Source organism: Paramormyrops kingsleyae, chromosome 11 (assembly GCF_048594095.1).
Source record: "Paramormyrops kingsleyae isolate MSU_618 chromosome 11, PKINGS_0.4, whole genome shotgun sequence".
Lineage (NCBI taxonomy): Eukaryota > Metazoa > Chordata > Actinopteri > Osteoglossiformes > Mormyridae > Paramormyrops > Paramormyrops kingsleyae.
In genome coordinates, this window is record NC_132807.1 from 28101821 (window position 1) to 28129619 (window position 27799).

General features: G+C 45.4%; 1 protein-coding gene across 2 annotated transcripts; it reads right to left on the reverse strand.

Annotated features, from left to right (window-relative positions):
* Nucleotides 1-792: 792 nt before the first annotated feature.
* hsd11b2 (hydroxysteroid (11-beta) dehydrogenase 2) lies at nt 793-18289 on the reverse strand. Of its 2 annotated transcripts, XM_023790404.2 has the most exons (5): nt 17803-18288; nt 10310-10522; nt 5656-5841; nt 3670-3807; nt 793-2341 (listed from the first exon to the last, which is right to left on the reverse strand). In XM_023790404.2, exons 1-5 carry the CDS (start codon nt 18074-18076, stop codon nt 1947-1949), a joined length of 1206 nt encoding a protein of 401 aa, XP_023646172.1. In that variant the 5' UTR covers nt 18077-18288; the 3' UTR covers nt 793-1946. The 2 variants fall into 2 exon arrangements, with proteins under 2 accessions (XP_023646172.1, XP_072574457.1); XM_072718356.1 differs by lacking the exon at nt 5656-5841 and having other exon boundaries at nt 17803-18289.
* Between the last annotated feature and the right edge of the window lie 9510 nt (nt 18290-27799).

Genomic DNA, 27799 nt, shown 5'->3' on the forward strand with positions numbered 1-27799 from the left:
CCACCGTGCTCTCGTGCCCAGGGGCCCGGAAGCGAACCCACAATCCACCGTGCTCTCGTGCCCAGGGGCCCGGAAGCGAACCCACAATCCACCGTGCTCTCGTGCCCAGGGGCCCGGTAGCGGACCCACAATCCAACATGCTCTCGTGCCCAGGGGCCCAGAAGCGAACCCACAATTCACCGTGCTCTCGTGCCCAGGGGCCCGGAAGCGAACCCACAATCCACCGTGCTCCTATGCCGAGCCACTGTGTAATAAATCATACTGTTCCATGGAGAGTAGCTTTAGAAACGCCCTAAGTGGAATTTGACTTCATGCAACCTGACAGTTTGCATCATGTGACATGGAAACAGCGAGCGAGGGCACCTGTCCTAGCAAATGACGCGGCTGGCAGCCATTCTTCACCACAGGGGCCAAAAGTGCCACCCCACTCGCGTTAGGAAATCTCTATGCCAGCCTCTGTGGGGTTTCTGCCAGCCTGCCGTTTCAACGAAGCCCGGGGAAGATTCCCGGAACGGGTACAGACCGACTGCCGATCATTATCTAATAAGGCGGCCAAACTGCTGACCAGCGGGGAAAAAGTCCACAACTGCTTTGTTTTTATAGCTGGTTGTTGGCAGAGTGGGAAATTTCCCACTTCATGAATCAAAATGTAATAAGAAATTAGGAAACGTGGGGGCAAACTAAAATATACTCGGGTGAAGTGTTTGAGGACAAGAAATTTTAAATAATTAATGTGGCTCTCAATGAAATCTTGATGAGAAATAAAAGCATGGTACCTTTAGGAACACAAGAGACAATTCAAAATATTTTATTTTTTAATACTATCAAAGAATTAACTGTATGAACAATTTGCTTATTTTTATTATTTTTTTTTTTTACAAAATTCACAGTCTTATTGATTCGTGAAGAAACTGGCATAAATATTTTGATTCAAAGAACAACATAAGAGGAAAAAAACACGAACAGAGAGTAATACAGTAAAAATGACCCTTGGCAATTCGGTCTTTGCACCCAAAGTGAATATCAAGGTGTTTATTTACAAAACCGAGAGCTGAGGCATTGCGTGAGATTCAGCTGCTGTGCTGTGAACCCAAATCAGTACGTGGCATTGGTGAAGTGGTCCTGCTGGATCGGTTCTGCCCAGAAACAATACGATTCCAGTGTACAGCGAAACCCCAGACGCAGCCTGCCGACAAACACAGAAACACCCACACACATACACAAGCACACACCGAAATATTCAAACGCATACATTCGCACGCACACAAATACAGTCATACAGACAAAAGGCAGGCAGCTTTTTTTTCCATACGTGTCAGTGCATTTAGGTTGACATTTTGCTCATGGGAGTTTTACTTACACAAAAATCTTCTGGGGGCAGAAGGAAAAATGACTGGTTCAGAGAGATAACCAATCAGATTGTAGAGGAGGTGGGTCCAAGCAACTAGAGGAAGTGGGACGAACCAATCAGATGTCTTGGTCCCACCTGTTCTAGTTTCTTGGCCCCACCTCCTCTACAATCTGATTGGTTATCTATCTGAACCAATCAATTTTCCTTTTTCTCTCAGAACATTTTTCTGTAAGTAAAACTCCCAAGAGCTGAGATTTTAACACGTCACATGATGTAACCAATCTAGTGGTATCTGTAGTTATCAGGTGGACAGTATGTATAATCTCCCTCAGCAGAAAACCTCCTTTCCAAGACAGCACAGAAAAGCTGCTTGACAGTCTGGCTTTGTGAACTTTAGCCTACTGTCCCCTGTTTGACCTTATTACACGCATATATGTGCCATGTCCTCCAGTAAGATGTAGACGTTTGGGTGCGATTTGGTGATCCCTTCAAAAAGTACAAAACACAGGTAAGGAAGAGGGTACAGTGGGAAAACATCACTGTGAGTACGTTAAATGGCTGGTCCTATCGCATCTCTGCGTGTGCCGATCCGCGTTTATTCGCCTACTTTGTCGATGTTGTTGTTGTTGTGGCTGTCGCTGCTGTTGCTGCCGTGCTTCTGCAGTGCCCGAGGCAGCACTTTCTTCTTCACGAAGAGTCTCTGTAGGAAGCGGTCGCTCAGGGACATGGGGAAGTAGCTGTGGATGAAGTACATGAGGCCCACGCCTGGGCCGGCGTAGTAGCGCACCTTGGGCCGCGGTGACACCAGAGCGTCGAGGATGGTGTCGATGACGGGGCTCAGGTCCTCATTCGCCATCTTGGCGTGTTGCTGAAAAAGCTGCTTCGTCTCCAGCATGTACTCCTCGCCGTACTCCTCCAGGAGGGCTGGAGGTAGGTTCTGGAGGAGGTGCTTGTACTGGAGCTCCCAGTACTCAGAATTACTGGATTGACCTAGAAAAGAATGCCGACAGGGGGCAGGGGTCACTCAGACATGAGGGCTTGGCTGTTTGTCTATTTAGTGATCCAGTAGGTGTCCAGTAGGGGCCACCGTCTGCGCAGGGCTTTTACTTCAATCCCTGAATCAAAGTAAACCCAAAGTAAACTCTGCTGGCTCAGAAGAAGCCCCACGCAGTGCAAGTCTGACTGGTGTTCATGTGTTTATTTAGCTGACACTGAATCATGTTCCATTAGCTGAGCTGTGCTTGTGGAGGAGGAGTGGCTTCTTTGAGATACACCATTCAATTCAGTGACTGTGTTGAATCCCCCCCCCCGGCACATGTGGGACTGCAGCACTTCTCGCCGAACTGAATTTCACTGGGTGGGGATGCCCCCCCCCCCCTGCACTGTTTAGATCCTTCCACTGCGCTCACTTCAACGCTCACCCCCTAATCTCGTTCTTCTGGTCTTTTTTCAGTTTTGCCGGAGGGGCAGCCGGTTGATTAAGTGTACAGGAAGCATCGACGTCAAGAAGACCGCGGGTACGGTTTATCCAGGGATTTAGAGCACCTTCCCTTAACGCAACATCCCACAGCGGTAGGTGAGCACAGAAGTGGAACAAAGCAGCCTTCCCTTTAAATGTATCTCATAGCCCCCTGGATGCAGGATGGAACAACTGACCCATGCGTCTAAAGGAAGGTCCAGGGGATGCTGTCAGACCTTAAACTGTAGGCTGTGACGGCCTGCTTGTAAATGACAGGGGCTCGGCAAGCCCATGAATACTATACTAATAACAGTCTTTATCAAAGCCAGCTTATGTAACTTAACATATTACCACTTTACACGGTTAGGCAGCTGCTTACATTAACGTGCCATATGCCCCAGGATCCGGCTGATTTGACTTGGAGTACAATCTGCACATGTGAATCCTTGGACGCTGGCCCGTGAGGATGTGGATGCACATGTTGGAGCTCTGCGACTGAATTTGCACCCTGTGGGCAGGTGGCTTGCTAGCCAGATACGTATCAACATACAGCCAATCGCCGGAGGTCCAAGAAGCTGCCCCACGATGGAATCTCACTGGCCGATTTTGTGTACGTGTTTAGAATAACAATCAGATCTTTAACCGATTTCTAAATGTCCGAACCCAAGCCTTTTCTGTTGTCTGTTATTTATGTCTCTGCATGGACTTTTTTGTGATTCCAACAACTAGTGTTATAATGAGGTGGGAGGAGGCTTCATGTGGGCAGAACCTTGCCGTGGGCACAGCTTTGATGTTGTCGGAGCTTTGATGTGCGCTATCCCACGATGCACTGGAGTGCCTTTGGTGTGACACACATTACCTGTCTTGAATGATGCCGGGAGTATGGTGGACACCTTGACACCCCAGGGTTCCAGCTCATGCCGCAGAGTGTTGATGAACAGGTTCAGTGCCGCTTTGGAAGCACCATACGCTGCCAGGCAGGGAAACGGCTGCTCCCCTGCAAAGTAATGCGTACGGCACGCGTCACAGCATGCAACGGCACAATGCATAATGGTATAGCATGGATAGGATACGGCACAATGCAAAATGGTATAGCATGGGTAGGATACGGCACAATGCAAAATGGTATAGCATGGATAGGATATGGCACAATGCATAATGGTATAGCATGGGTAGGAGACGGCACAATGCATAATGGTATAGCATGGGTAGGAGACGGCACAATGCATAATGGTATAGCATGGGTAGGAGACGGCACAATGCAAAATGGTATAGCATGGGTAGGATACGGCACAATGCAAAATGGTATAGCATGGATAGGATACGGCACAATGCATAATGGTATAGCATGGATAGGATACGGCACAATGCAAAATGGTATAGCATGGGTAGGATACGGCACAATGCAAAATGGTATAGCATGGGTAGGAGACGGCACAATGCAAAATGGTATAGCATGGGTAGGAGACGGCACAATGCATAATGGTATAGCATGGGTAGGAGACGGCACAATGCATAATGGTATAGCATGGGTAGGAGACGGCACAATGCATAATGGTATAGCATGGGTAGGATAGATCAGCAAAGTGTAGCACAACACTCCTCTCTGCAACATAGAAATCCAATAGACAGGACTCCCTAGCAAAGCATACCATAGGGTGGCACAGCATAAACTGCAAGATCATTCACAGCCAATGCAGTAAACTGACACCTATTCAAAGCAAATTGCGCAGCCTTTTATCCAGTCAACTGACACGATACTCGTTGAGCACCGGAGCTGGACATTGGATTGTAGGCCTCTGGTCTGTGCAGAATTGGAGCTGGGGGACAGCATCTGCGATGCAGCACGACGGCCTGCCATTTTCACCCCATGTGCCCGACAGCCGCATCTGCTCGTGCTGCTGCATAAGGACGCCATGGTGGTAAAAATAGCCCTGCTACTAGAATCTGACTAGTTGATACTGAGAACGCATGTGTGAATGAGAATGCATTGGCAAGCAGAGCAGGCCAGGAGGGGAACCAACAGCAGCCTTTCCAGGGGCTTCTGTGGCAAACCAGCTCACGGGGAGAAAAACGCCTTGGAAGGTACTAAATTGACTGTTTATAGCAAAGTGCCTGAACAACCCTGGCTCTTCAGTCAAGCTAATCCAGTCCTTTTACTTGGCAGCTTGCATGGAGTTGTGTGTCTGTGAGTTTTGGTTGTGTTTGCTGCAGGACCAAGAGCATTGCATTTTTTCCGTACCCGATCCACCGGCCGGCAGGATTTCCGACATTCGCCCAGCTGGCAATTTTTTTCACGCGCCACCATTGGACTGAAATGCTGTGATCGAGACTCAAAACATTTATAATATGATGTCAAAAGCGAAGAGACCCCTGCAGTGATCCAGGCACTTCGAAGAGGCATCCCATCATTGTGTCATCACGGCGCAGTCATGCTCAGGCCATCCGTTACGAAGGGCACTGGGACTGCACAAATATTACAGAGACAGGCCCATCTCATGTTCTCAAATTCCTCAGATGTTCTCCTAGGCCTTCAGGTGCTCTGCAGCCTGTCAAATGTTCTTTTGGACATTACCTCAATATAAAGCAGACATATGTAGATGTATTGCTAGGTTGAATATTTTGTCACATGTGGTGTCTGTGGTGGCTTTAAGCAATGGTGAAGGACCCTTCAACATCTTCATAGCATTCAGTGGATTAGAAAATGTTTATTAAATGCACAGGAAAGATTCCAGGTTCCACGGATTTGTAGAACAGAGTGGAAGTCATGAGCAAGTTCATTTGAAAAAGCACGGCGACAGAACATTTCAGTGGAGAGGTGTAGAACGCCTTCGGGTCTCTGTACCTGAGGGGCTGGACACTGTCACAATCCTGCCTTTCGCCCGCCGCAGAAGAGGCAGGAATGTCTGAGTGACACTCAGTGTGCCGAAGAAGTTGACCTCCATGCAGCCCTTGTAGTTGGACATGAGAGAAAGCTCCGCATCGCCGAAGTTCACGCACACCCCAGCGTTATTCACCAGCCCCCACAGGCCTGTCGAGAAAAAGGAAGGAGGACTGGATGTCACCTAACTGGAAGCTGAGCTCACCTCTGTTAGCTGCTGAGATCAGACCCTGTGACAGGGCTCAGTTTAGCTGTGTGTGAAGCATATGGTGAGGCTTGGAGATGCTGGTATGGGGTTTATCTGGTTCAGTGAAGATGATGATCAAGCAGGTCAGCTTTCAGGTAGATGAGCCCTACAGTACCAGAGTTGACGTGACAAGCCTTGGACACTCATACCACCTGCACTACCAGGTGTCCACCACTGGGGGGGGGGGGGCACCATATAACACAGACAACAGGTTGCATTGTGGAGCTTCCTACCAGCAGGCTGGCATGGAGGGCATGATGAGCATTGCATGGGTGGCATGGTGAGCTTTGCATGGGGGGCATGGTGAGCTTGGCATGGGGAGCATGGTGAGCTTTGCATGGGAGGCATGGTGAGCTTTGCATGTGAGGCATGGTGAGCTTGGCATGGGGGGCATGGTGAGCTTTGCATGGGGGGCATGGTGAGTTTGGCATGGGGGGCATGGTGAGCTTTGCATGGGGGGCATGGTGAGCTTTGCATGGGAGGCATGGTGAGCTTTGCATGGGGGGCATGGTGAGCTTTGCATGGGGCGCATGGTGAGCTTTGCATGGGGGGCATGGTGAGCTTGGCATGGGGAGCATGGTGAGCTTTGCATGGGAGGCATGGTGAGCTTTGCATGTGAGGCATGGTGAGCTTTGCATGGGGGGCATGGTGAGCTTTGCATGGGGGGCATGGTGAGTTTGGCATGGGGGGCATGGTGAGCTTTGCATGGGGGGCATGGTGAGCTTGGCATGGGGGGCATGGTGAGCTTTGCTCAACTCAGTTGGACTAGCCCAGTCCCCCCCTTCCCTCTATGTTTCACCCAGAATGTTCCGCCATGGTTGGGTGGTCTACAGACATCTGGATGGATGTTGTCAGAGATGCCAGCTTGGGCAAACATAGGAAGAGGAGTAAAGGGGAGTAAAACAGAGAGCTATGGGTGTAACACGAGGCAACGGCGGTCCAGAAAAGTCCGATTGTTTCAAAATCACAGACATTCATGTTGCGGTAACATCAAGTGCCCTTGCTTAAGGTAGTTTCCTTAACCCCCACCCTCCCTACACTAACCTCCATCCTCTCCCCTGTGCTCGAGTTAAATTTTTGCCTTACATTTCCAAGAGTGCAGCCGATTTCGTGATTTATGCTGATTTCCAAACCCCCTGCTTCGTTTTCGATTCCATCGTACTCGAGAGGAAAAAAGGGGCGGGGGGGAGGGGGGGGGGTGCAAGATGGAAAGAGCAGAGAAGAGTGCAGAGAGGGCCAAAAGCAGAAAGCCAGACAGGGAACAGTGTGTGCTCCGTGTCCACGTGAAACAGCGAGACCCAGAGGGGGACGAGGAGAGCAGACACGCGTGCTGGCAGAAACGTTCATGGGGCCTAGACGTTTCCCATGGACACTCACGACACGAGAAGCAGACAAGAGGTCAGGAGCGGAACCCACAGGGGCGTGGACCTTCATCAAAGCCTGGCATCACCCATCTATGCTTTTGGAATTTTTAGAAATATTCCACGGTGCCAGAATCAAAATCAGCGTAAATTCAGTCTCGAAAAAGTTCATGTAGTGTTCAAATGTCTGGTCACTGGACACCCCCCACCAGGCAGCAACAGCCAATATAATGTTTTACTGCATGCATGATTTCCCATCATTTCTCCGATTGGCCCAAACCATGAGTCCATTCTGTCCTCCCTTCACTGCAGCTCAGTTATCTTCTCATTTCCTCTGCATGTCTCTGTTATGGGGGAATAAAGTCCATGAGCTCAAATGACCTGCACATCTACTTTTTCTTACTGTTTCAAGGTTCACAGATCATGTTGTAATTCTGATAGATTGTTGAGTAACTGCACTGTTTTGCTTTGGCGAGCAGGTGAAGGACAGTGTATAGATTATTTCATTTGGTTTGACTTTTCAGTTTCTGTTTTATATTTTTTTTTACCTTCAACATAACTAAAGAAAAAAAGCCTTGTTTTGTTATTAGAAAGGTTTTTTTAAAATAAAATTGCGTTGATTTTGTTCCCTGTTGAGTTTAATTGAACTGTGCCTCTCTGATAGTGCCTGTATTTTCTGCAAATTAACATGTACACTATTTCTTCCCAGTTCCTCTTTCTATAAAGCTATTGTGTGAACATACATCCTCCAAAATGTTTGATGGAGAATGTCTGCTTCTCTGCTGGTCTTGTGGTCCTGTCTCCATCTCCTGGACTTCCATGACTCAGCTCTGCTCACGGGGGTGCATGCTTTTCTGCGGACAGGATGCAGCAAACCCCCCCAAATGCTCACACTTCGCCCACAAACAAACCGTGCTGACTGTAGTCTAGGACGCTGCCAGCGCTGGTAGCTCACGCCTGCACAGCTAATGAGGGGCCCCCCCTGTTAGTCCACCCACTAACCTAAAGCAGGTGTCCCGCATAGCTAGAGGTAAACATAAAAGCCCTTATCGCAGCTGTCTAATGAATGACTCAGAGGCTACCAGAGGCTACCAGAGGCTACCAGAGGCCACAGAGTGCAACACAGTGTTTACAAAAAAACGCAAAGGGATGCTGTGCAGCTCAGCGGGCTACTGAGCTATGTCTGCATCCAGAAGGTAGTGCGTTTGAAACCCGTGGACAGTAATCATAACAGTGTCGGGCCCCTTGAGTGACGTCCTCAACCCCAGCTACTCAAGGGGAGCTGAATGCTGGCTCTGAGTCTGTCCACGAAGGGCCAGACAGAGTCTATGGCAACCCAAGAATTCCTAAGAACCTAGTTAAAATTTCATAATATCAGGATCCGATGAGTTACATTCATCCCGCGTCGTGTGTTATAAGCCTTGTACATTCATTTAAGCTGGCGTTCACATCTTTTGAACAATTCTAAAATAGAGCTAATTCAAAACATGACCTTAACGCGAGAGCAAAATCTGGAGCAGGAGCTATTTAAAAGGACTGTGTTCACATGTGAACTTCATCCCTTGGCAGGCGGCCAGCCCTGGTCCCGCTGTTGCCTTCTTGATGTACAGCCTGGGATGACCCATAAACAGGATGTTTTAACACGTCCTCCGGTGCTCCTGCTTTTAACAGCGGGGCTGTCAAGGGCGCTTGGGAATGTCTCCTGTGTTTCTCTCAGCGTATCATTGTTTTCCCTGCCTCCCTGGTTCACAACAAGACAGTTTTGGTGATGATTCAAGCTGCACTAAATTGCCGTCATGGGAAATGGGCATCGATAATAGCTGATACATGCTTCACCAGTCCCAATATGAACCGGGAGCTTTGCTTTAAACGCTTCCCTTTGAGCTCGTCTTGTATAATCGCCTGTTTTCAGCGACACTGTGCAGCGAATCGACGGCCAAGCTGGGTTTCTCTGGAACGGCGGCGTTTCTTCATTAGGCTCAGGGAGAAGGAGATTCATCTCCCTCATTGTTCCTGCAGCTGTTTAAGATACATTTGGACATTTTAGGACACCCTGTATCGACCAGATGGGATCTTGATCGAAGCCACGCCCCCCCCCCCCTCCCCCAACCGAACATGGCCAAGCATCCTATAGGGATTCCACAGGTGTAGAGGTCTTCGCCCCCCCCCCCCCCCCTTCCCTCTTCTCCACACACTCTGATGTCATCGGGATAGCTCCCCCCTTTGGACATACACATTGCGCCTTCAGTGGAACACGAGAGGCACAGCGTGTGCGGCGTGTTGAGATACATGTGCCCGAGGGCCGGGCTCACTCTGCATGTGAAGAGTCATGGAAACAAACAGGCCCCGCAGCTCTCGGCTGGAAATTGTAAAGTGAGCAAGGTTACTGGGTAGGTGAGCATGCAGTGAGGCAGAAGAAAAGCGCGAGTGACTGAGTGACTAAGCAAGTGTGAGCTTGTTGGACAGAGAACGTGGGAGGGATGAGTGACAGGTGAGTGATCCCCGCATGCGAGGAGATCCAGTTTGCCCCTATCTGCCAGGAGTCAGATTTCATATTGGCCACATCCTGTACAGCCAATACACTGTTTTTTAAGTAAACAACCCCCCCAAATTGTGCATACAGACAGAGACACTCACTGTGTTAAGAGCGTAGGAACCTGGAGGACGTGTATCCCCCCAGTATTTTGATTTATTTACCCCTCCCAATAAACAGACTTTTGTTGCATTAATTACATCTTCAGCATTCCTTATTTTCACCTAAACTTTAATATGGTGGATTTTTTTTTTTTTAATTAAGCTAATAAAAAATGTTATAAAATCGTCTTCAGTGTAAAAACAATTAATGTGTCAGTAACACTGCATGTCTGAAATTCACAATGAATTGCCGGCGGGGAGCTACAAGTCGAAGACATGAATGTTTATGCCTGTCCCACAATATGAGACGTGAAGAAGCACGTGACCCCCCCCATGTGTTAGGAATCACTCCAGCTGTCATTAATGTGCATCTCACCTCGGAGCCCCAGTTTGGCCTTGGTGCGAGCCAGCGCCTGCTGAATGTCCTGGGCTTGGGTTATGTCCATCTGGATGAGTGTGAGACGGGACGAGCAAACCCGCTGCAGCTCTTGGGCTCCTTCTCCACTCAGATCCAGGACGCTGGCGAACACCTCGAACCCAAGCGCATCCAGCTTCTGAGCGGCTGACTTCCCGAAACCGGAGTCACAACCTGACAGAAAATAAAGAGTGTGTGTTAAACCCAGTTACCAAATGAGGGTACATCCATGCTTACTTCTGTTATTGGGAATTTTCCTTCTCCTTATTGACACGTTATTGAGACTGCATTAAAGTCAGTATTAAATATACACTATTTTAATGACAATGATACCAGCATATTGAACACATCCTATTTGCATTCTGTGGTGTGATGTTTTGTTCCTTGTCTGGTATCAGTACTTCATCTAAATATTTGAGAACACTGATTTGTTCCAGATTTATTTTGGTGTACTAGAACTTACTGTTCTTTCAACTTGATCTACCTGGCTTTCACAGAATGTCACTAAACTTCCCTTGGAATGTTATCCCAGGATGGAATCGCTTTCAGTAGAATGAATAGCATTTTCATCTTGATAACTTTCACAAATATGTAACTACAAAGGTAGCAACAACCCATGACTATGCATTGCAAATAGTCGGCCATCCATATAATATAAAGTCAAAGACACGCTCCATTGCGTTACAGTCGAATGCGCTTCTCAAAAAAAGCATTTCACGTCTCCTGTTCTTCAAACAAACATAGTTTTAGATACATAATCCCTTACAAGTATGGCTGGGAAACACAGTTTTGACACTTATTCATGATATGTGTAAACACTGAGTAACAAACAATGCAAATGAACAATCTGCTGTAAGTTTGCAATGAGGTTTTGCTACCATTTAGTGAAACTAGATATACAACTCAAATGGACCTTGGCACTGTTGCAAGTATCTAAGAGGGTGTCATTTAAAGAGGGGTCTATTTTCCCTCAAAACTGATGAATGACATTTCTAGGTGTAGCCTGTCATTCCTAATTTAGCAATAAGTAAATGAGTAACAGAAAGGCATGCTGAAAACCTTCAAGAAAAACATCACAAGGTCCATTTTGTCTAGTACAGGGAGTATGTGTACTTGACACTTGACATTCTATCGATTGATAACTAAGGAGTGAAAAGTCTGCCATGGCTGGACAATAAGCAGATGATAAGCATTTCAATGAACAATGCATTGAAGGTAACATATGCATCCGATTCATTCCGGTGAAAGTTAACACTTGTCACCTTTACCCTGAACGGCGTGTTCATAGTGAAAGATGACTTGTCCTGTTATCATAATCACACCTCCATATTTCTCATATTTCTGCTGGACCTTATCATAAGATAAGGTAGTCTGAGGATACATGCCAGATTCACAAATTATGCGGAGGTCAGGCTGTGTCCTATTGCAGGCCAGATATCCTGTGTGCATTCCGTACCCTGTGGGTAGGGCCATCACGCCAAAAGATCTCAGGAGATGTGTCACATGTAAATAGCATATAAGTCAAGCAGCTGTATTCCAAAGAATGCACAAATTAGCCCGATTAAATGCTTAACTAACATTTGTTCTGAGTTACTGAAAAGTGAAATTGTTCTTTCACGTTGCAGTTAAATTTCACACACATCTGTATACAGAATCACTCGGTTTACACAGAATAAATCAACGGAATAAAACAAAGATTTCATCATTGGGAATTAATTTAAGGGGTGGTCAAGAGCAGCCATTGGAATGTTTATTTAGCCGCAACAGACATTGCCAGTATTCAAACTAAAAGTCAAAATGTAAAATGAGACGCATGCAATCGATTTGACAATGAAAGTCTCAAAATAAGATGGCTTCATTCGTCAGGTATTTTTTTGCTAAGTTTCGTTTTTGCTGTTGACAAATCGTAATAGGGTGAGGTGAAGCTGTATCAATTGCATAAGATTGTGTAGTGAAGATATTTTTAGAGTCAAGTTTACAGGGCCTTTCAACTACAGACTGATGCTGGACATCGTCCAAGAACAGTGCGTAAAACTGCACACCCGTGGTTTGGCGGCATAAAGTAAATCTGTTGAGTGACATTGGGTTAATATTGCTGAATAAACAGCACACAGAGTTCCCTGGGGTGTGAGAGGTTCAACTTTGTGTGTGACTCACCAGGACGAGGACGACAGAGTAAGTCATGCTTACTGATCTGATCTCTCGTGCCAATCAACTTCAAGCAGTAGCGTGTTGGTTAGCCAAATATTGACAGGCTGCTGGCAAGGCTTGCGACAAGTAAGACAAAAGCCAATAATCTTGTTTACGCCCCCATTGAGATTCGCTGTCTGCGTGTGATGTTTTTAGTCTTTCACCCACATTAGATTAACCAGAAATTACTTGAATGTGCTGGGTTCCCAATGAATTCCTTGGATGGTTTCCAAAATGATTCTGATAACATCGTAACAGTATGTTGACGCAACCATTTTTGAGTACACGCTTTATTCTCGCTTTATTTGTTTTCAGTCTGTGCACTGACCTGAGGGAGACCACGGCGACCCGTATAAGCCAGCGTATTACTTCAGCTAATAGGCCCCAGCTTCAAATGGGCTGAAAGGGGGAAAAAAAGACAAAGAAGAGGCAGAAGTCCCATAAAAGTGGCAGCTACAGCGGATGGCGTCTGACTCCGCTTGCTTTTACGCAACAACAGCTCAGCAGGTTCTCGGGAAGAGCTGAGAATCGTCTAGCGATCAAAGAAACCGAATGGTATGAGAACACACAATCAATACCTAATGGGCAATCACACCAGGCACATAGCACGTCGAAACAGATGGGAATGGTGTGGAATTCGTTTACTCAGAAGTCTACGAAGTTTAAGCTCGATGTACAGTCGATGGGGATCGAGCCAGCCCCCCCGAGCATGTGGAACTAAGAACAAAAAACAGTGTGGTACACCTGAAATGTTACACAGAAGTAGCTCATGCAATTACTAGCCAATTAACCAAATTGAGCACCTAATTGAATGTGTAGATAGGGTTCTACATGCATTCATTAAAAAGCAGACGGAAAACTGGCACGTGTTTTGCCGAAATCACAACAAAGCGGGACTATGGACACGAAGATAAGTGGGTTAGATCAGTATCATTATTTTGAACGCAAACAAGTGCAATCAGTGTTTTTGTACTGTGGCATGAGAAACATGCATGTGATGCAAATCTTGGTGCCATGGAGACACAGCGATTGTAGCTTGCAGAAAGTGTCCTTTCAGATTTCTTGAAATGCCATAGCAAAAGGCTGGTACCAAACAACAGCTTTGCTGTTTTTGTTGGAAAAATCAATTTATAGCTTGTCACGCTGATAGTTTTATATATTTCTGAGGTAAAGCAGGTTAAATAGCCTCTCAAAGTTACAACAATAGAACCCATAGGACTGGAGGTGACAGGCTTGTCATGTTTTCACCTCTGTGATACTTCCAGGAACACGCTGTATTTTTGGTCTCCCTTGGTGGCACTGGACGTGCCTGGAAACCAATGCACATTAACACTTGTACGAGCTGTTTAATCTCACCGGTCACTGTACTATTTAACCACGGGCTGCTGCAGTTAAAAGAGTGAAAACAAAGACAAACTTCACGAGCAGCACACCTGCTTTTCCCGGAGACTCAGCTTTTCTATGCCCTCATCACGAGGAAAAACATCTGGATAAGGCCCCCCTTTAATCTCTGATCTTTATTGAAAAACACAGAAAAGAGCTATTTCTACTTTGCCAGGGATGTTTAAGCTGTTCCTGACCCCCCCACACACACGTGCACAATTTAAGCTTTTCCCCTTAAACATGTTCTACATCATGAAGCTGTTTGCTGCCTACTCAAATGGACAAGGTTAGTGGGAAGATCTAGTACTGGGCCGTAAGTACTGCAAACTGGGTGTAATTCAAACTCTCTTGCTGTAAACTACCTTCCAGACATTCCTAAAATGAACCCAAGACATTACTTTCCTATGTTGACCTTGGTAATGTAGGACTAAATAAGATTTTTTCATGATACAGATTAAATGTGGTTAAATAACATTAAGAAGAAAACACAGCATAAGGCTTTACGGCAGTTTTTCTTGTGCAACATAAACAAGGGCTGGTATATACCATCTTGTTCAGCACGTTAATTCACAGTGACCCACTGAACAAGTTGGAAACTGAGCCAGTCTGTGCAATTCCAGCTTTCATCCCCACAGCTATGCTGCCCCCCCCCCCCCCCCCCCCCCATTTAAATTGATTCATAAGAGGTTTAACATTTTTTCCCTTTATTTTTTTACAAAGTTACAAGGTGATTCAATGCAGGTCAGGAAAAGCCCATTAATAAAATGTCTGTTAGGAACCATTCAGTCCTGAAATCTGGCAGTGACATCTGAACGTGGAATACTAGATTTCCCCACGTGGTCTACATAATTGATAGTTAAATCTGGACTACTGTAAAATCTGTGCTTTATTTGTGTTGAAAAGTGTGTCACTTGTTTTCACAGCACTATTGCACCTCTTGCATATTTATTTGTATCCAGTAAGTTGTTCTTTGTACTAGGTGCGGCTGAATGAGTAAGCTTTTCAATGAACTTGTTGCATTGGAAAAAACAACATCTTGAATCCTTAATACTTTGTTTCATTGGTCTACTACTGGTTTTCGCTTAATTATCCATTGTTCCTCGAAAACAGCGATGCGTCTTTGAACGTTACGTAGTCTTTGAAAGCACGAATGAAATCCTGGTCTCTCCCGGATATCTGTGATAAAGAAATATGACACCACTTCCAACGGCAACAACAGCGTCATTGGATGAAATTCAACTTTTTCAGCTTAGTGAGCTGAACATTATGCCAAAGCACGGCGGCTTGCGCTATGCGTCGGGCGGGGACGCTTCGCTCCCTAAGCCATTGGGTAAGAAGGTGATCCGAGTCTCGTTTCCATGCCACTAGACTGCCTCTTACTAGTCCTAGCCACTGTAATTCTTTTCCAGGTTTATTTTGTCACTTTCAAACTGTCAGTGCATACCCACAAACTTTTGTTTTGGTAATGAAGTGAGCAGCCCACTCAGTACAAGTACTGTACCTGGTCGACGCTTTTAATCATAAACCTGGACGCTCCTTCTCCGCACGCTATATCTTACGTTTTAATGTATCATTGTGTACACAACGTTAATTTTTACTCACCGCAGAGTATACGATCATAAATGAGTGCCTTATTAAACCATCAAACGATGTGAAACGTACATCAACCTTTATTACACGTATTATTTAAGTTTGCCAGTACACTATGCTCTTTCGCTTGAAACTTGGTTAATGCTGTTTCCATGGGAATTTAAATTGCCTACTCATCTATTTCAAACGATATTCATATCCATGTTTTGTGATTTCGAGCTAAACTATTGTAATACACTGTTCTTACTTGAGGTACGCAGTATTTTTTAAATCTGTTTTTACACTCAGACCAACGTAGTTTGCATGTTTCACGCATGTTGGTACTACGCACACTATAATCGGTTAAGGAACAGAGCAATGCGGCGAGCAGGCTGAAGCAGCATATCACAGGTGTTCTGGGGGTAACTATACCTGCTCTAAGTGCCGTGAAAACATTTCCACCTTTTGTGACTGGATCTTCAGTGTCGATCTGGGTTCATGCTTTGATATTTCATGATCACCGATGTAAAGAATAACCGACCATCGACATAAAATAATCCCAACTTCTCCAGAGTGTCTAAGTGACAACCTGTAACAAATTTATGTGCATTTTTATATTTAATCACTTTTTTGTCTGGTTAAAGCACGATTTAAAGCCAGTTATTGTAAGAAGAGCGTGGAGATTGCGCTTGGGCAGGTGAACATCACGCACCGTCCGCTGTTCCTGCAGGTTAGAGGACAGCCGGGAGCGAGAGAGCGGAACCGCACACGGGATTCTCTATGAAACAGATCAGTCAGCATGCTTTTCTCCGTGTCGTTACTCGGCATGAAGCAGATAAATTCTGTTCTCACTTCGGAAAGTTGTTTGTCCCGCCCACACCTTTGGATTCAGGCCAGAGAAGAATGGTGTTTATTCAGTGTGAGCGTGTGTGCGCGCTTTTAATAATCGGGGTTAGTACGATAGTATTTTGTCTTGCTTGCAGCAGGTACCATAAAGTACAGCTAATCTTTTATATATCTATATGGATCTACTCCATTCAGCAAATATCAGTCTTGAAGCAACATGTTCCCATACAAAAGCGTTATGTGGATCTGCATAGGGGTTCTATGTTGTACAGAAGTGTGTGACGTGAACTATTGGAGTTGAAATGTTGACACTGGGCTACATTATGCATTTTTAGGATTAATGGGAATAACTATGGATTTTATTTATTTAGGATAATTACACGGCAAATGTGTAATGCATTTTGATTTCTAAAGACCAGATTGGGCAGCATAGCTCTTAAAAGTATTTTTAAACTAATGGCAACAATAATAATAAACACATGTTAAAAATATGATTTTTGTAAGAATCAGTCTCCTCATTTTCGGTGTTGTGAGGTTCAGCAATGCCCATTGGCTGTGCTCAAAGTCTACAAGTAATTTATGCCTGGATTTCACTGAAAGTTTAGGCAATAAGATATACGTGTTGATAATGAGGTCATGATGTTAATGAAGTCAAGAAAGCCCATGAAGTATAATATAATTTCCACTCACAAGGATCACATGGGAATATCAAAAAGAAAACCCAAATTTGGTTACAGGTCATTTTCTGGCATTTACACAAGCACTTTGTGCAGTATTTGATGAACTATACACAGACTTTGCTCAGGGATTTAATATAGTTATTCAATACATACAGCATTAAAGCACTAATCATTTAATTCTGTTTTAGCAATTTACAGCAGATGTTGGCTGCATATCTTGAAAAGTAATACACAGGATTATAAGCCGGTGATTACTTCAATATAAAAAGGATTTAATAAGCTCATTAATATTTAACACACACTGCACTGAGAGATGCTATCCTGAGAGTTATATAAGAACTAAGCTTGATCACAAGAACTTATGCTTTCAAACAGTACATTAAGTGAAGTGGAGGTAATCAGTTTTCACCAAAAGGCTTACATTAGTTTTGAAATTAGATAGAAAATATGTGTTTAGGGGTTCAGTGTGCTGCATCATAAATGAGAGCATAGACTTGCTGGTAGTAGTTTGTGCTGAAAATGTAGCACCAGGAAGGGGCTGCACACCAGGACATTTCCGAAGCCCAGATGCAGACTGACACCCGATGGGGGTCGTGCAGCTGCTCCTTGTGTGAAATTTAACATGTCAGGGGTGTGTTGGAGCCTTGCAAGCCGGTGCATTTGAGAGAGAGAGAAAGAAAGAGGGAGAGAGCGCTGGCAGAAAGATAGAGTGACAGAGGGGGAAGTTGTGCAACTAGTGCCTCGGCGGGTAGGTAGAGAGGCGGCGGAGCCGGCGGGCGCCCCTACCTGTGATGAAGACCGCCCTGCCCTCTGTGGGAAGAGGGGCCACCGGGGGGCTCCAGTAGGGCACAAGGAGGCAGACGGCTCCCAGAGCGGCCAGCGCCAGCACGGCAGGGAGGCCCAGCGAGCTAAGTCGCTCCACCAGCATGGTGACCCCCAGCCAGGCCGCCATGGTGGGACCGGTGCTGACGTGCGTCGCCAGGATCTTCCTCATGGCCCCGCCGACCATGGCGGACATAAGTCCCATGGAAATCCAGAAGAGCAGCGCATGCTCTTCCATGGCATGTGAGATCTGAAGTGCAGTTCTCCCCCTTACTCGTTTCCTCCCTCTCTCTTTCTCTCTCTCTCACTCTCTCTCGTTTTCTGACAGAGGAGGGGATGTGTCTCACAAAGAAAAGACCATGTACCCCCTTAAGACTCAGGCACGCACACACACACGCATACACATACGGCGCAGGCAGAGTGCAGGCTGATGAATGAGTCCTGAAAACTGTGTGTATATATAGCACGCTGCAGAAGGGGGGTGGGGCTGCTTCGAAGGAGATCTAATCAGTGCCAAAAGAGTTTTACTACTCTTCAAGACTCCTTTTCTCTCCTCGTCTCCCAGGGAGCGTGCTGTCTTTATGCGCGTCCCGTTCATTGCACTTCGCCTCCATCCTCTGCAGTGCAAGGCGCTGAAAGAAAATGGGGCAGCGCGTGCACTCGCATCGGTCTCCCCGAGAGAAGCACCCGCATGTGTAAAGAGACCCGCTGCCATTCTGAGGAAATGCTCGAAGTTGTCAGGGTGCAGACGGGGGTGACTTTGGGTCTGGCGGAGGTCTAAAATACGTGCTGCGGCAGTCAGAGCCCGTAGTGCCTGGCGTGGCACTGTGAGTGCGGCGATATTGGCCACCAGTAAAGATCCCGGTGGAGGTTTAACTGTTTCTCTTGAAGCCACTTGTGGAATAAAAACGGGGTGGGGGCTGCGGCAGCTGCCTCGTCCGCTTGCCAACGGACCCCCTGCTTTTTCCCCGACCGCTTAAGCATGCCTGGAAGTGCCCCCAGCACCAGCCTGGCAAAACAGGTCTTTTCTGGCCGGTTCTGGTGGGAGCCAGCAGTTCTGCTCTGTGCATAATCGACTCAGAGCCTTCAGAGGAACATGCACATTCTGGACTCTTTAGGCAGGTGTCCCAGTTGGCAGAATCGAGACGCTTTGCTTTGCACAAGGGGCGTGAAAAATCTGCTATCAGCATGGGGTTTGCTGTTAGCTGGAACTAAATCAAAGCTGCTTGCTAGTACTATAACCGATTCCACCTTTCTTATTTAAATCTTACCACGGAAGAATGCAAAACAGGAGCATCTCTTGGCGAGAGGTCCATGAGTTTTCCAGAGCAACAGCCCTGAATCTCATTGTGAACTAGAAGTGGAAACAGGCGCAAAGCAGGCGGCAGTGCATGGGTGGTACGGTCAGCACAGGCACGACCACAGTGTGGTGCATTCTGGGTATTACTGGAGAGCACAGTGATGCCACTATCACTGCTGGGTCACATGACTCCGGAGTGTCTGTTGCCACTCCTTTGCAACCTCACCGGTCGGTCAGTGAACTCAGCCGGCCGTCGGGTTTGCAGTCGCGGCCTGGAACGCAATGCCACCTTCCTGCTGTCCTTTATGGCTACGTAAAGTAAACTGTGACATGAGTCACTGATTTAGCCCAGATTTCTGTGTCATTTAGGCAGGAATTTTCGCTTCTGCTGGACAGATCATATGTCCTTTTCTATCGGGAGGGGCAGGGGGAACCTGGCCCTAGAGATGACTGAGTAGGGTATGTGACCTCCTTGCTTTCCCTGAGATGGGCAATATAATCACAAATAGCCATTCAAACCTACTTTGGTACAAGAGCGCAATCCTACACAATGGTACAGTACGTATCTTATGGGCGCTGTGAAATAATGCCCTCTGAGTACTGGCATATATTGAGCCTGGCTCAGCACTCAATGAGAAGGCAGACACCCACCTTTGACATGTGATACCTTGCCCAGAGTGGTAGTTCCATATACTGGGGAAGGGGGGGGGGGGGTCATTTGATTTAGCCGCAGCATTTCCCAGTTCTGTGGGCAACTTCAAAGCATGTGGTTAACTAGGCTTGTACCAGGAAGAAAGTAACAAGATAACCCAGATATTGCAAAATATGTTAAAAAAAAAAATTCAGTTTTATAGCTGGAAGCCATAATATACCTACTTGTTGCTTTGGAAGTTTTCTCACTCTGGCTGGGATCTGTGTGTTTTTGCCTTGACCTCCACCACCACCCTTAGCACACGCTGCTGTCTTCCCAAGCACGCAGGTGGCACTGTGAGGAGGAAATGCAGGCACAAAGCAGGACTGCTACATTAATGGCAGACAGACTATGTAGCCTTATTACCAAGGACAAGGTGACCCTTCTTTGGTGGCCGCGGTTATACGCCGTGGCTGGCGAGGGGAGCAGCAGCGAAGGACTGGGGAGTGTCCACTTCTGCTTTCAAACTCCACGTCAGTTCTATGAAATAAGCAAACAGCATAGGAAAACAACCAGAGAACTTTTTAAAAGTCAGGGATGAGTAACCCGTGGTAATGCAAATCAGGAAAAAGAGATCAGCAGCTATCAATCATAACCCCCAAAACAACATGCTTATCCAGGGTGACGACTGTCTAACGTGGATCAGCTCTCTGGTATATTTGTAACCCATCTGCGGTTCAGTTCACAATAAACAGTAAACAGTTTGCACCGCCACTGAGCAATATCTGAACTGCTTGTCATTCTGAGTGGTGGAGTAATGGAGTAATACTGGCACAGTCATATCTGTTCCTTGCAGGCCATCCCTAGTTTATAGGTGAGGCCAAAACTCCCATTCCGAGATTTTACGTGGCAGGCTGTTTTCCAGGAGCACACAGGTGTGCTTTTGGTTCTTACTGGCACTGCAATATAGGTCTCCAAAGAGAACCGTCATGAAGGTGCCGTTTCATAAGGGCTGTTACAAAGGGTGCCATTTGAAGTAGATCCAGCCCGGTTGGCCGTCGTCATCAAAGCCAGTCTCTCAGTGCAAAACTGTGACCTTGTGAAGCTTTGCTGTGGTTTGTCGGCCCACCCACGTGAACTTGCACCTGGGATCCTGCATACCGTCCAGCTGTGAAATCTGAAGGGTTGACTCACAGAGGTCATGCAGGAGCTGCAAATGGCACAAAGCCAGCAAAAACACTCTGGAACTATGGGTATGTAACATAGAACAACAACGATCCTGAAAATGCAATATGCACTGTATGTCCAAATGGCAATGGCTTGATCAACTATAAATGCAAACAATGTTGGAGAAATCCGTGTGTGACACCCTGTGCCCACTTGGGAGGGGTGTTCCTGCTGGCTACAAAGGAACTGAAACATTTGTGCCTCGGCATTCCAGAAGGTGCATTTTGAGCACTTATTTGCGTCATGTGAGTCAGCCGTAGAACCATGTCCCTTCAGAAACGGTACCAGCAGCATCCCCTGTCATCCGCTGACTGTCTGGAAAGAAGCAGGCTGAACTCTTTGGCCATTTGCCTTTAAAATAAAACTTAGGAGAATTTCCAAAAGTCCTATTTTCATTATATAATCTTAAAAACTCTGGCCAAACAAGCAAAACACAAGACTCATAGCTTGCATCACTCTTCCTTCTACATTTCACAAGAATTGTTATAGGTGTAGTCATTAATTTGGACGAGTTCCATCACCCCACATATTCAAGCCAATGGTTAACTGCAGACGTAATGGATAGATGCGCACTCCTACTCTAATTACAGGGTCCCAAACAAAGGACTCCTACACTAATTCCAGGGATCTCATACAAAAAACCCATAAAACACGTATCATTTTTGAAACCGGTACTGATTGTACTTGTTTGTTTAGCTGCACATGAAAAGTGTGAATCTTCACAGTTTTCTAAACTTTGTATTAATGATGGTCATAATATGCTCGCCAATATTGTTGTGCGTCTCCAACATGGGCAGTGCCACGGGTGGGCCTAGAGGGCTTTCTTACAATCCCTTTTAACAATCACGGTCACCATGTCGTCACGTGTGACAATTTCTTGACAAAGCCCAGAATGTTATCTGACCTTAGAAACGCATCTGCTTCCCACCCCTAACCCTCCACTGCTGTCGTCCCTCTTAAACAGTGGTGTAACAGCAGTGTAACAGCAGTGTAACAGCATTCTCTCCCACGGAGGGTCACAGTATCTGTTGGTTTTTAGCTCTGACCCTGAAAACAGCGTCGCTAGAACAATTAAGGGCTAGGCAAGATTTAGTTTCAGCCAAGCAGTTGAGTATAAAGAGTCACAGAGTAACTCAACTGGTTGGTTGAAACTAAGTCTTGGTCTGGATTTTTACTTCCTGGAGCTGAGCTGTCCACCTCTGGGACTAGCATTCATCAATCCCCCAATTCCACTCTTCAGAGAAAATTCAGGAAGAAGGTCCTTGCAGCATGGGATCTATGTTATCCTGAGAGAATTAGGTATGCCAGTCATGAGGATGCTTAAGGTTGCAGGAATTTGTGACGGACTGTACGTATTATTTCGCTGATCTTATTGGAGTGTATCCAAATGTACCTTCTGTGTACTGTATGTGTAGATCTTCGGAGACGAACTCCCTTCATGCGCATCCTGTGCTCTCCACCAGATTAAGATCAAACTGGGTTATCTGCCCGAGGGTCACATGTCGGCTTCTTTATAGTGACTTTGCATAAACTGAGAAGCAGAAGACAAAATAAAAAAGAAATTAACCTTCAGCATTAACAATATATACATATTTTGATCCACTTCAGCTTGTAGACACCCATGGGACTTCATTTAATTAGGTCATATGGGCTGTACGGGGTTAAATTCCAGACCACAGCAAGCGAAATTCCCCACACCTGCATTCCTGATATTTGCATGGTTTGTCCGGGGGTTTCAACACACTGGTTATGCAATCATCTTGTCGGGAAGCGGCAAACACACGTCGTGGGAGTGTGGTGGCTCAGCGCGGGTACTGTGTCCTGTGAGCATGGAAGAGCGAGGTCCTCTGGGGCTGCCCAGGGAAAGGTGCACCATGGAACAATCCAGAAAGCAGAATGGACACTCAGATGGTGTTACCATGCATGGGTCAAATGGTGGGAAGTAGCCCTAGTGATTCTGTCTGCTGCATGACACAAGAAATCCGAAAGAACCTCAGAGACAGAAATGCAAATAAATGCTGTGTACAATCATGATGTACTACACACACATATACACACACATATATACACACACACACACACACACAGACCTGTACTCATATCTTTGTGGGGACTGTCCATCCATTCCTATGGACATAACACTAAGAAAAAGGTCCCCACAATGTAATGTATATCTGACCCACACACACACACAAACAGACCTGTTCTCATATCTTTGTGGGGACCATCCATCCATTCCTATGGACATAAAAAAATGATCCTTAAAATGTCAAAATAAATGTCCCCACAATGTAATATATATATCTGCCCCCCCCCCCCCCACACACACACACACACCATTTGTGTTTCTGCCTGTGATGGGATTCCCCATGTAATAATTCACAGCAGCATAAATTTAAACCATTTGGGCATCTAGTTTCTTACGAAAAGCACTGTTGAAACATCGTTTGGTGAGAACATCCACATAACCTCTGACTTACTACAGTTTATGCAAAAGATGTGACCACAAATACAGAAGGGCCCAGTTTCACTCAAATCAGATTAAAGAGTTACTATTGGAAAATAAGCTGTGTCATTTGTTGCCATCAGTTTATACAGGCAAATGGCATATTATAGGAACATAACGACATTAATTTGTGGCAATCTGTAGTGTTTCCAACTCAATGACGCCACCTGTTGTTACTTTGTGATAAGAAGTTGATAACAGCCAAACATTAATTTAAATTACTACTAAAAAGTGGTTGAAAATATAAATGATACACTATTGTCTGGTATTTCTCAGGTTAGTTATACTTTGTTTTTTGTGTCTTCTTTTAAATAGACTGAAAATCCTTTAAGGATGTACTCAAGGGTATAACATTGGGCTGAGCATGGTGTGGTGGGGGGGGGGGGGTCTTCACCCACTTAAGGGGGTCCTGGGGGTTGTATTGGCTGGTTTTGATTATTGGGTGAAACACTGACATAGGTAGGACCGAATGTGCCGTCTCATTACAGTCTCATATCCGTATAATACAGCTTTTAAATATTTAGTTGATATTTACCAAATTTTATCAATTAATTGTATCAATAATTTAGGTACTTTCATGAGTTCAGAGTAAGCATAGGTAATGGAATGGGTCAGCTTTTTAAAATATCGTGCAATTTAAGTGATTCAATGTGTCTTTTACTGAATAGAGATACGCGTTTCCTGATTTCACTCGGGCAGTGAAGCTCAGAAGCAGTCTGAGCATCTCTAAATTCCCAATAATGTATCAGTGTTTGTGTGTCCTACGGCAAACACACGTCGTGGGCTTCCTTCCATAATCAAAGTTGTTTAGAACACAGATGTAATTACCTATAAGTGTTCAAATATCATGGAGGCATGAGAGAGACGAAGAATCACGTGACCTTACGATTCTCACCACCTAAGCAGCAGCTGCTTCTTTATCTGTCCAGACGGACTAATCTCAAATAAATCTTCTGTAATACAATTAGTTAAAGGACACTGATAACTATGAGAAAAAAGGGATAGTTTGCATTTTGGTATTAAGTTAAGAATAATGAGACGTCCGACATGAATGTCCATGCATGCATGTGTGTGTGTGTGTGTGTGTGTGTGTGGGAGAGAGAGAGAGAAAACAGCAGGAGGAGCCTGTGCTAATGTTGGAGCAGGCAGATGCAGATGGCAAGACAATCCAAGACTTAAATCACTCGGTTTTGTCTGTTTTTGCACGGTTAGATATTGGCCGCTGCTATCACCCCATGGTCTCTGTTAAAGGTGGATTGTTTCTCCTGCTGGATAGTTTTCGGATTGTTCACAGGCAGCCTGGTCTGGACGTGGTGCTCAGTGGCCTGGTGGCATCCGGTGCTTTGTTGATGCAAACGTTCATTCACAATTCATGGATAATTATCAATGATAATTCTCTGGATTGATTAATAAGTAAAACGGGTACATTTGTGCGAGTCATATGCTTTTTTAAGGCTTCGGTTAGAACGGGTCACAAAAAAAAACACTGCTGACCTCAAAGACAAACCGAGCTCGTATCTGATATAACGTCCTCATCTGAAGTGCATGAAAATGTTGATGACTTGTGGCCTTCATTCAATCAGCTCGTTAATTAAAGTGACTTAATTAGTTCAGCTGAAGAAAAAGTCTACTTAAAAAGGGAATTCTTCTGGTGTTAAGCTTCCTTCACTTTTAACAATGCAGAATACACTATATGGACAAAAGTATTGGGACACCTGGCCATTAAACCCATAGGAACTTTTATGACGTCCCATTTTAAATCCATTGGCATCAATATGGAGTTTGCAGCTGTAACAGCTGCCACTCTTCTGAGAAGGTTCTCCACAAGACCTTGGAGTGTGTCTGTAGGAGACGGAGGTAGGCGGGGTTTGCGTAATCGCGCACGCTGGGTCACGTGGTGTGGTGGCGGTAGCGATTTGTAATATCACATGTTAGGTGGAAGCGGTAGTGAGTGGGTGATAGGGGAAGGCCTACCTTTTGCTGACCGCAAATGTGAACGCAATGTGTTCGCAAATATAATCGCGAATGTCAGTGAATGTGTTTCGCTTTTACGGATTATTGCCTTTGAAACTAATGGATTTTATTGCTACTCGTGGATCCTACAGATGTCTCATGAGCTGTCTCGTAGGATGTTTAACGCTTCGTGCTTGAAGATTTGATATCGAATAAAGGATTAAACCGAAAGAACAGCCCTTGGATTATTGTCAGCTAGCGCGTCAGGCAGGTTAACTTTCCCCTGATCAGCCGCTTGGCGACTTGAAAGGTTTTAAACAGTCGCCTACAGTGTCTGTGGGAATTTTTTCCCAGTCATCCAGAAGAGCATTTATAAGGTCAAGCACTGATGTAGGAACGTAAAGTTCTGGCTCACAATCTCCGTTCTAGTTCATCCCAAAGGTGTTCTATGGGTTTGAGGTCAGGGTTCTGTGTGGGTCAGTCAAGTTCTTCCACACCAAACTCACCCAACCATGTCTTTATGGACCTTGTTTTGGGCGCTGGGGCACAATCATGCTGGAACAGAAAATGGCCGTCCCAAAACTGTTCTGAAAAAGGTGGAAGCATAGAATTGTCCAAAATTTCTTATTATACTGAAACAATAAGAGTTCCCTTCACTGGAACTAAGGGGCCCAGCCCAACCCCTGAAAAACACCCCCATACCATTATCCCTCCTCCACCAAACTTTACAGTTGGCACAATGCAGTCAGGCAGGTAACCTTCTCCTGGCATCCGCCAAACCCAGACTCATATATCAGACTGTCAGACAGAGAAGCGTGATTCATCACTCCACAGAACACATTTCCACTGCTCCAGAGTCCAGTGGCAGTGTGCTTTATACCACTCCATCTAACGCTTGGCACTGCTCTTGGTGAGGTGAGGCTTGCATGCAGCTGCTCAGCCATGGAAGCCCATTCCATGAAGCTCCCAGTGCACAGTTTTTGTGCTGGGGTTAATGGCAGATGAAGTTTGGAACTCAGTGGGTTCTTCAGAATGACCCATTTTTTCACAAATGTTTGTAAACCTGACTACATGGCAAGGTACTCAGTTTTACACACGAGCAGCAATGGGTCTGAATGAAACACCTGAATTTAATGATTAAGAGGTGTGTCCCAAAACTTTTGTTTTCACCAGCAGTGAAATACACAAAATGAATTCATAGAACAATAACTATCTTCAAACAAGCTGTGTGTTTTGGGATTAATTTTCCAAAAAAGATGTTCATATTTTCTTAATTTCTATTAAAAGTTTAAACACCTAAGAACTTCACACATTCTCTGTATTCATTAACAGAAGCAGCTCAGGTTGATATGTCTCTTAAGCACACTGGTGGTTTCACTGCAAGTTTCTCTCCCTAAAATACTGCACTATTCCCCTAATGTTGCCTGATGACCAATTCCCCTATTGTTCTATTTGTAATAATAAAGAATCTTAAAACTTAAAACTGAACTCCCAGATTAAATGTAATTTCCTCAAATGTACATAGATCATACCTGTCAAATTAAAGAAAGAAAACATCTGCTGAAGCACCCTAGACTGAAGGCACCGTGTTCCTCTAAAAGCACCTTCAATCAGTCTCTCTCATAAGCTTGTTTTTGGTTCGTGTTTTTCGATGAGCATATGTGCCAATTGTTGTGCGCTATGCGATAATGTAGTGACTTTTTCAGCTGTTTGAAAGAACTTCATGATCAGTTTCTGGTTCATAAGACTCAGCGGTAGGCTGCTGTTTTCACTAGTGAGTGGGGAAGAGGAGACTCCAAACCCAATGTGTCCCCATTTATATCTCATATCTTTATCATTAGTGAATAGTCAGGTCGCTTATGGAATTCATCGTCGTAGGAAATGAGGAGGTTGCATTCATCACCATTCTTATACAGTTACTATTTTGATTTTAGCAGGTACATCGGATTTAATGTGTTCTCAGTTTAGATCTACTTGAAGATTTTGCTTTCTTGCTGAATTCTGTTGTTTGGGAGCTGGGAGGGAGCAAAAACCTGGACTGTCTGTGGGTCCCCAAGGACTGGATTGGGAAACACTGGACTTGACGAATTGTTGGATCATGCTCCTTTTCTCTGTCAAATTGGATTAAGTGACTCTAACTTACTGCTATCATCCTGGAGAATGCAGCCAGTACTGATCTGTGTTAGTTATATGTTACGTAATCAATCATGAGAACTATGACTATATTCCAGTTACTACTCACAAGATCCTTTCGCAAGTACATTGCAAACATTGGACTGCTGCTTCCTGACAATGTGTAATTAGCTAATGGACAGTGTAGCTTCAGATTACCTAAAGATCTCAA

What these genes read in the sequence shown, in the direction of transcription:
- hsd11b2 (XM_023790404.2), bottom strand. Translation starts at nt 18,076, where the DNA reads ATGGAAGAGCATGCGCTGCTCTTCTGGATTTCCATGGGACTTATGTCC. An exon ending in GACAGTGTCCAGCCCCTCAG is followed by an intron (nt 3,808 to 5,655) that starts GTACAGAGACCC and finishes ATTACTTTGCAG; the next exon opens with GGGAGCAGCCGTTTCCCTGC. An exon ending in CCCGGCATCATTCAAGACAG is followed by an intron (nt 2,342 to 3,669) that starts GTAATGTGTGTC and finishes ATTCTTTTCTAG; the next exon opens with GTCAATCCAGTAATTCTGAG.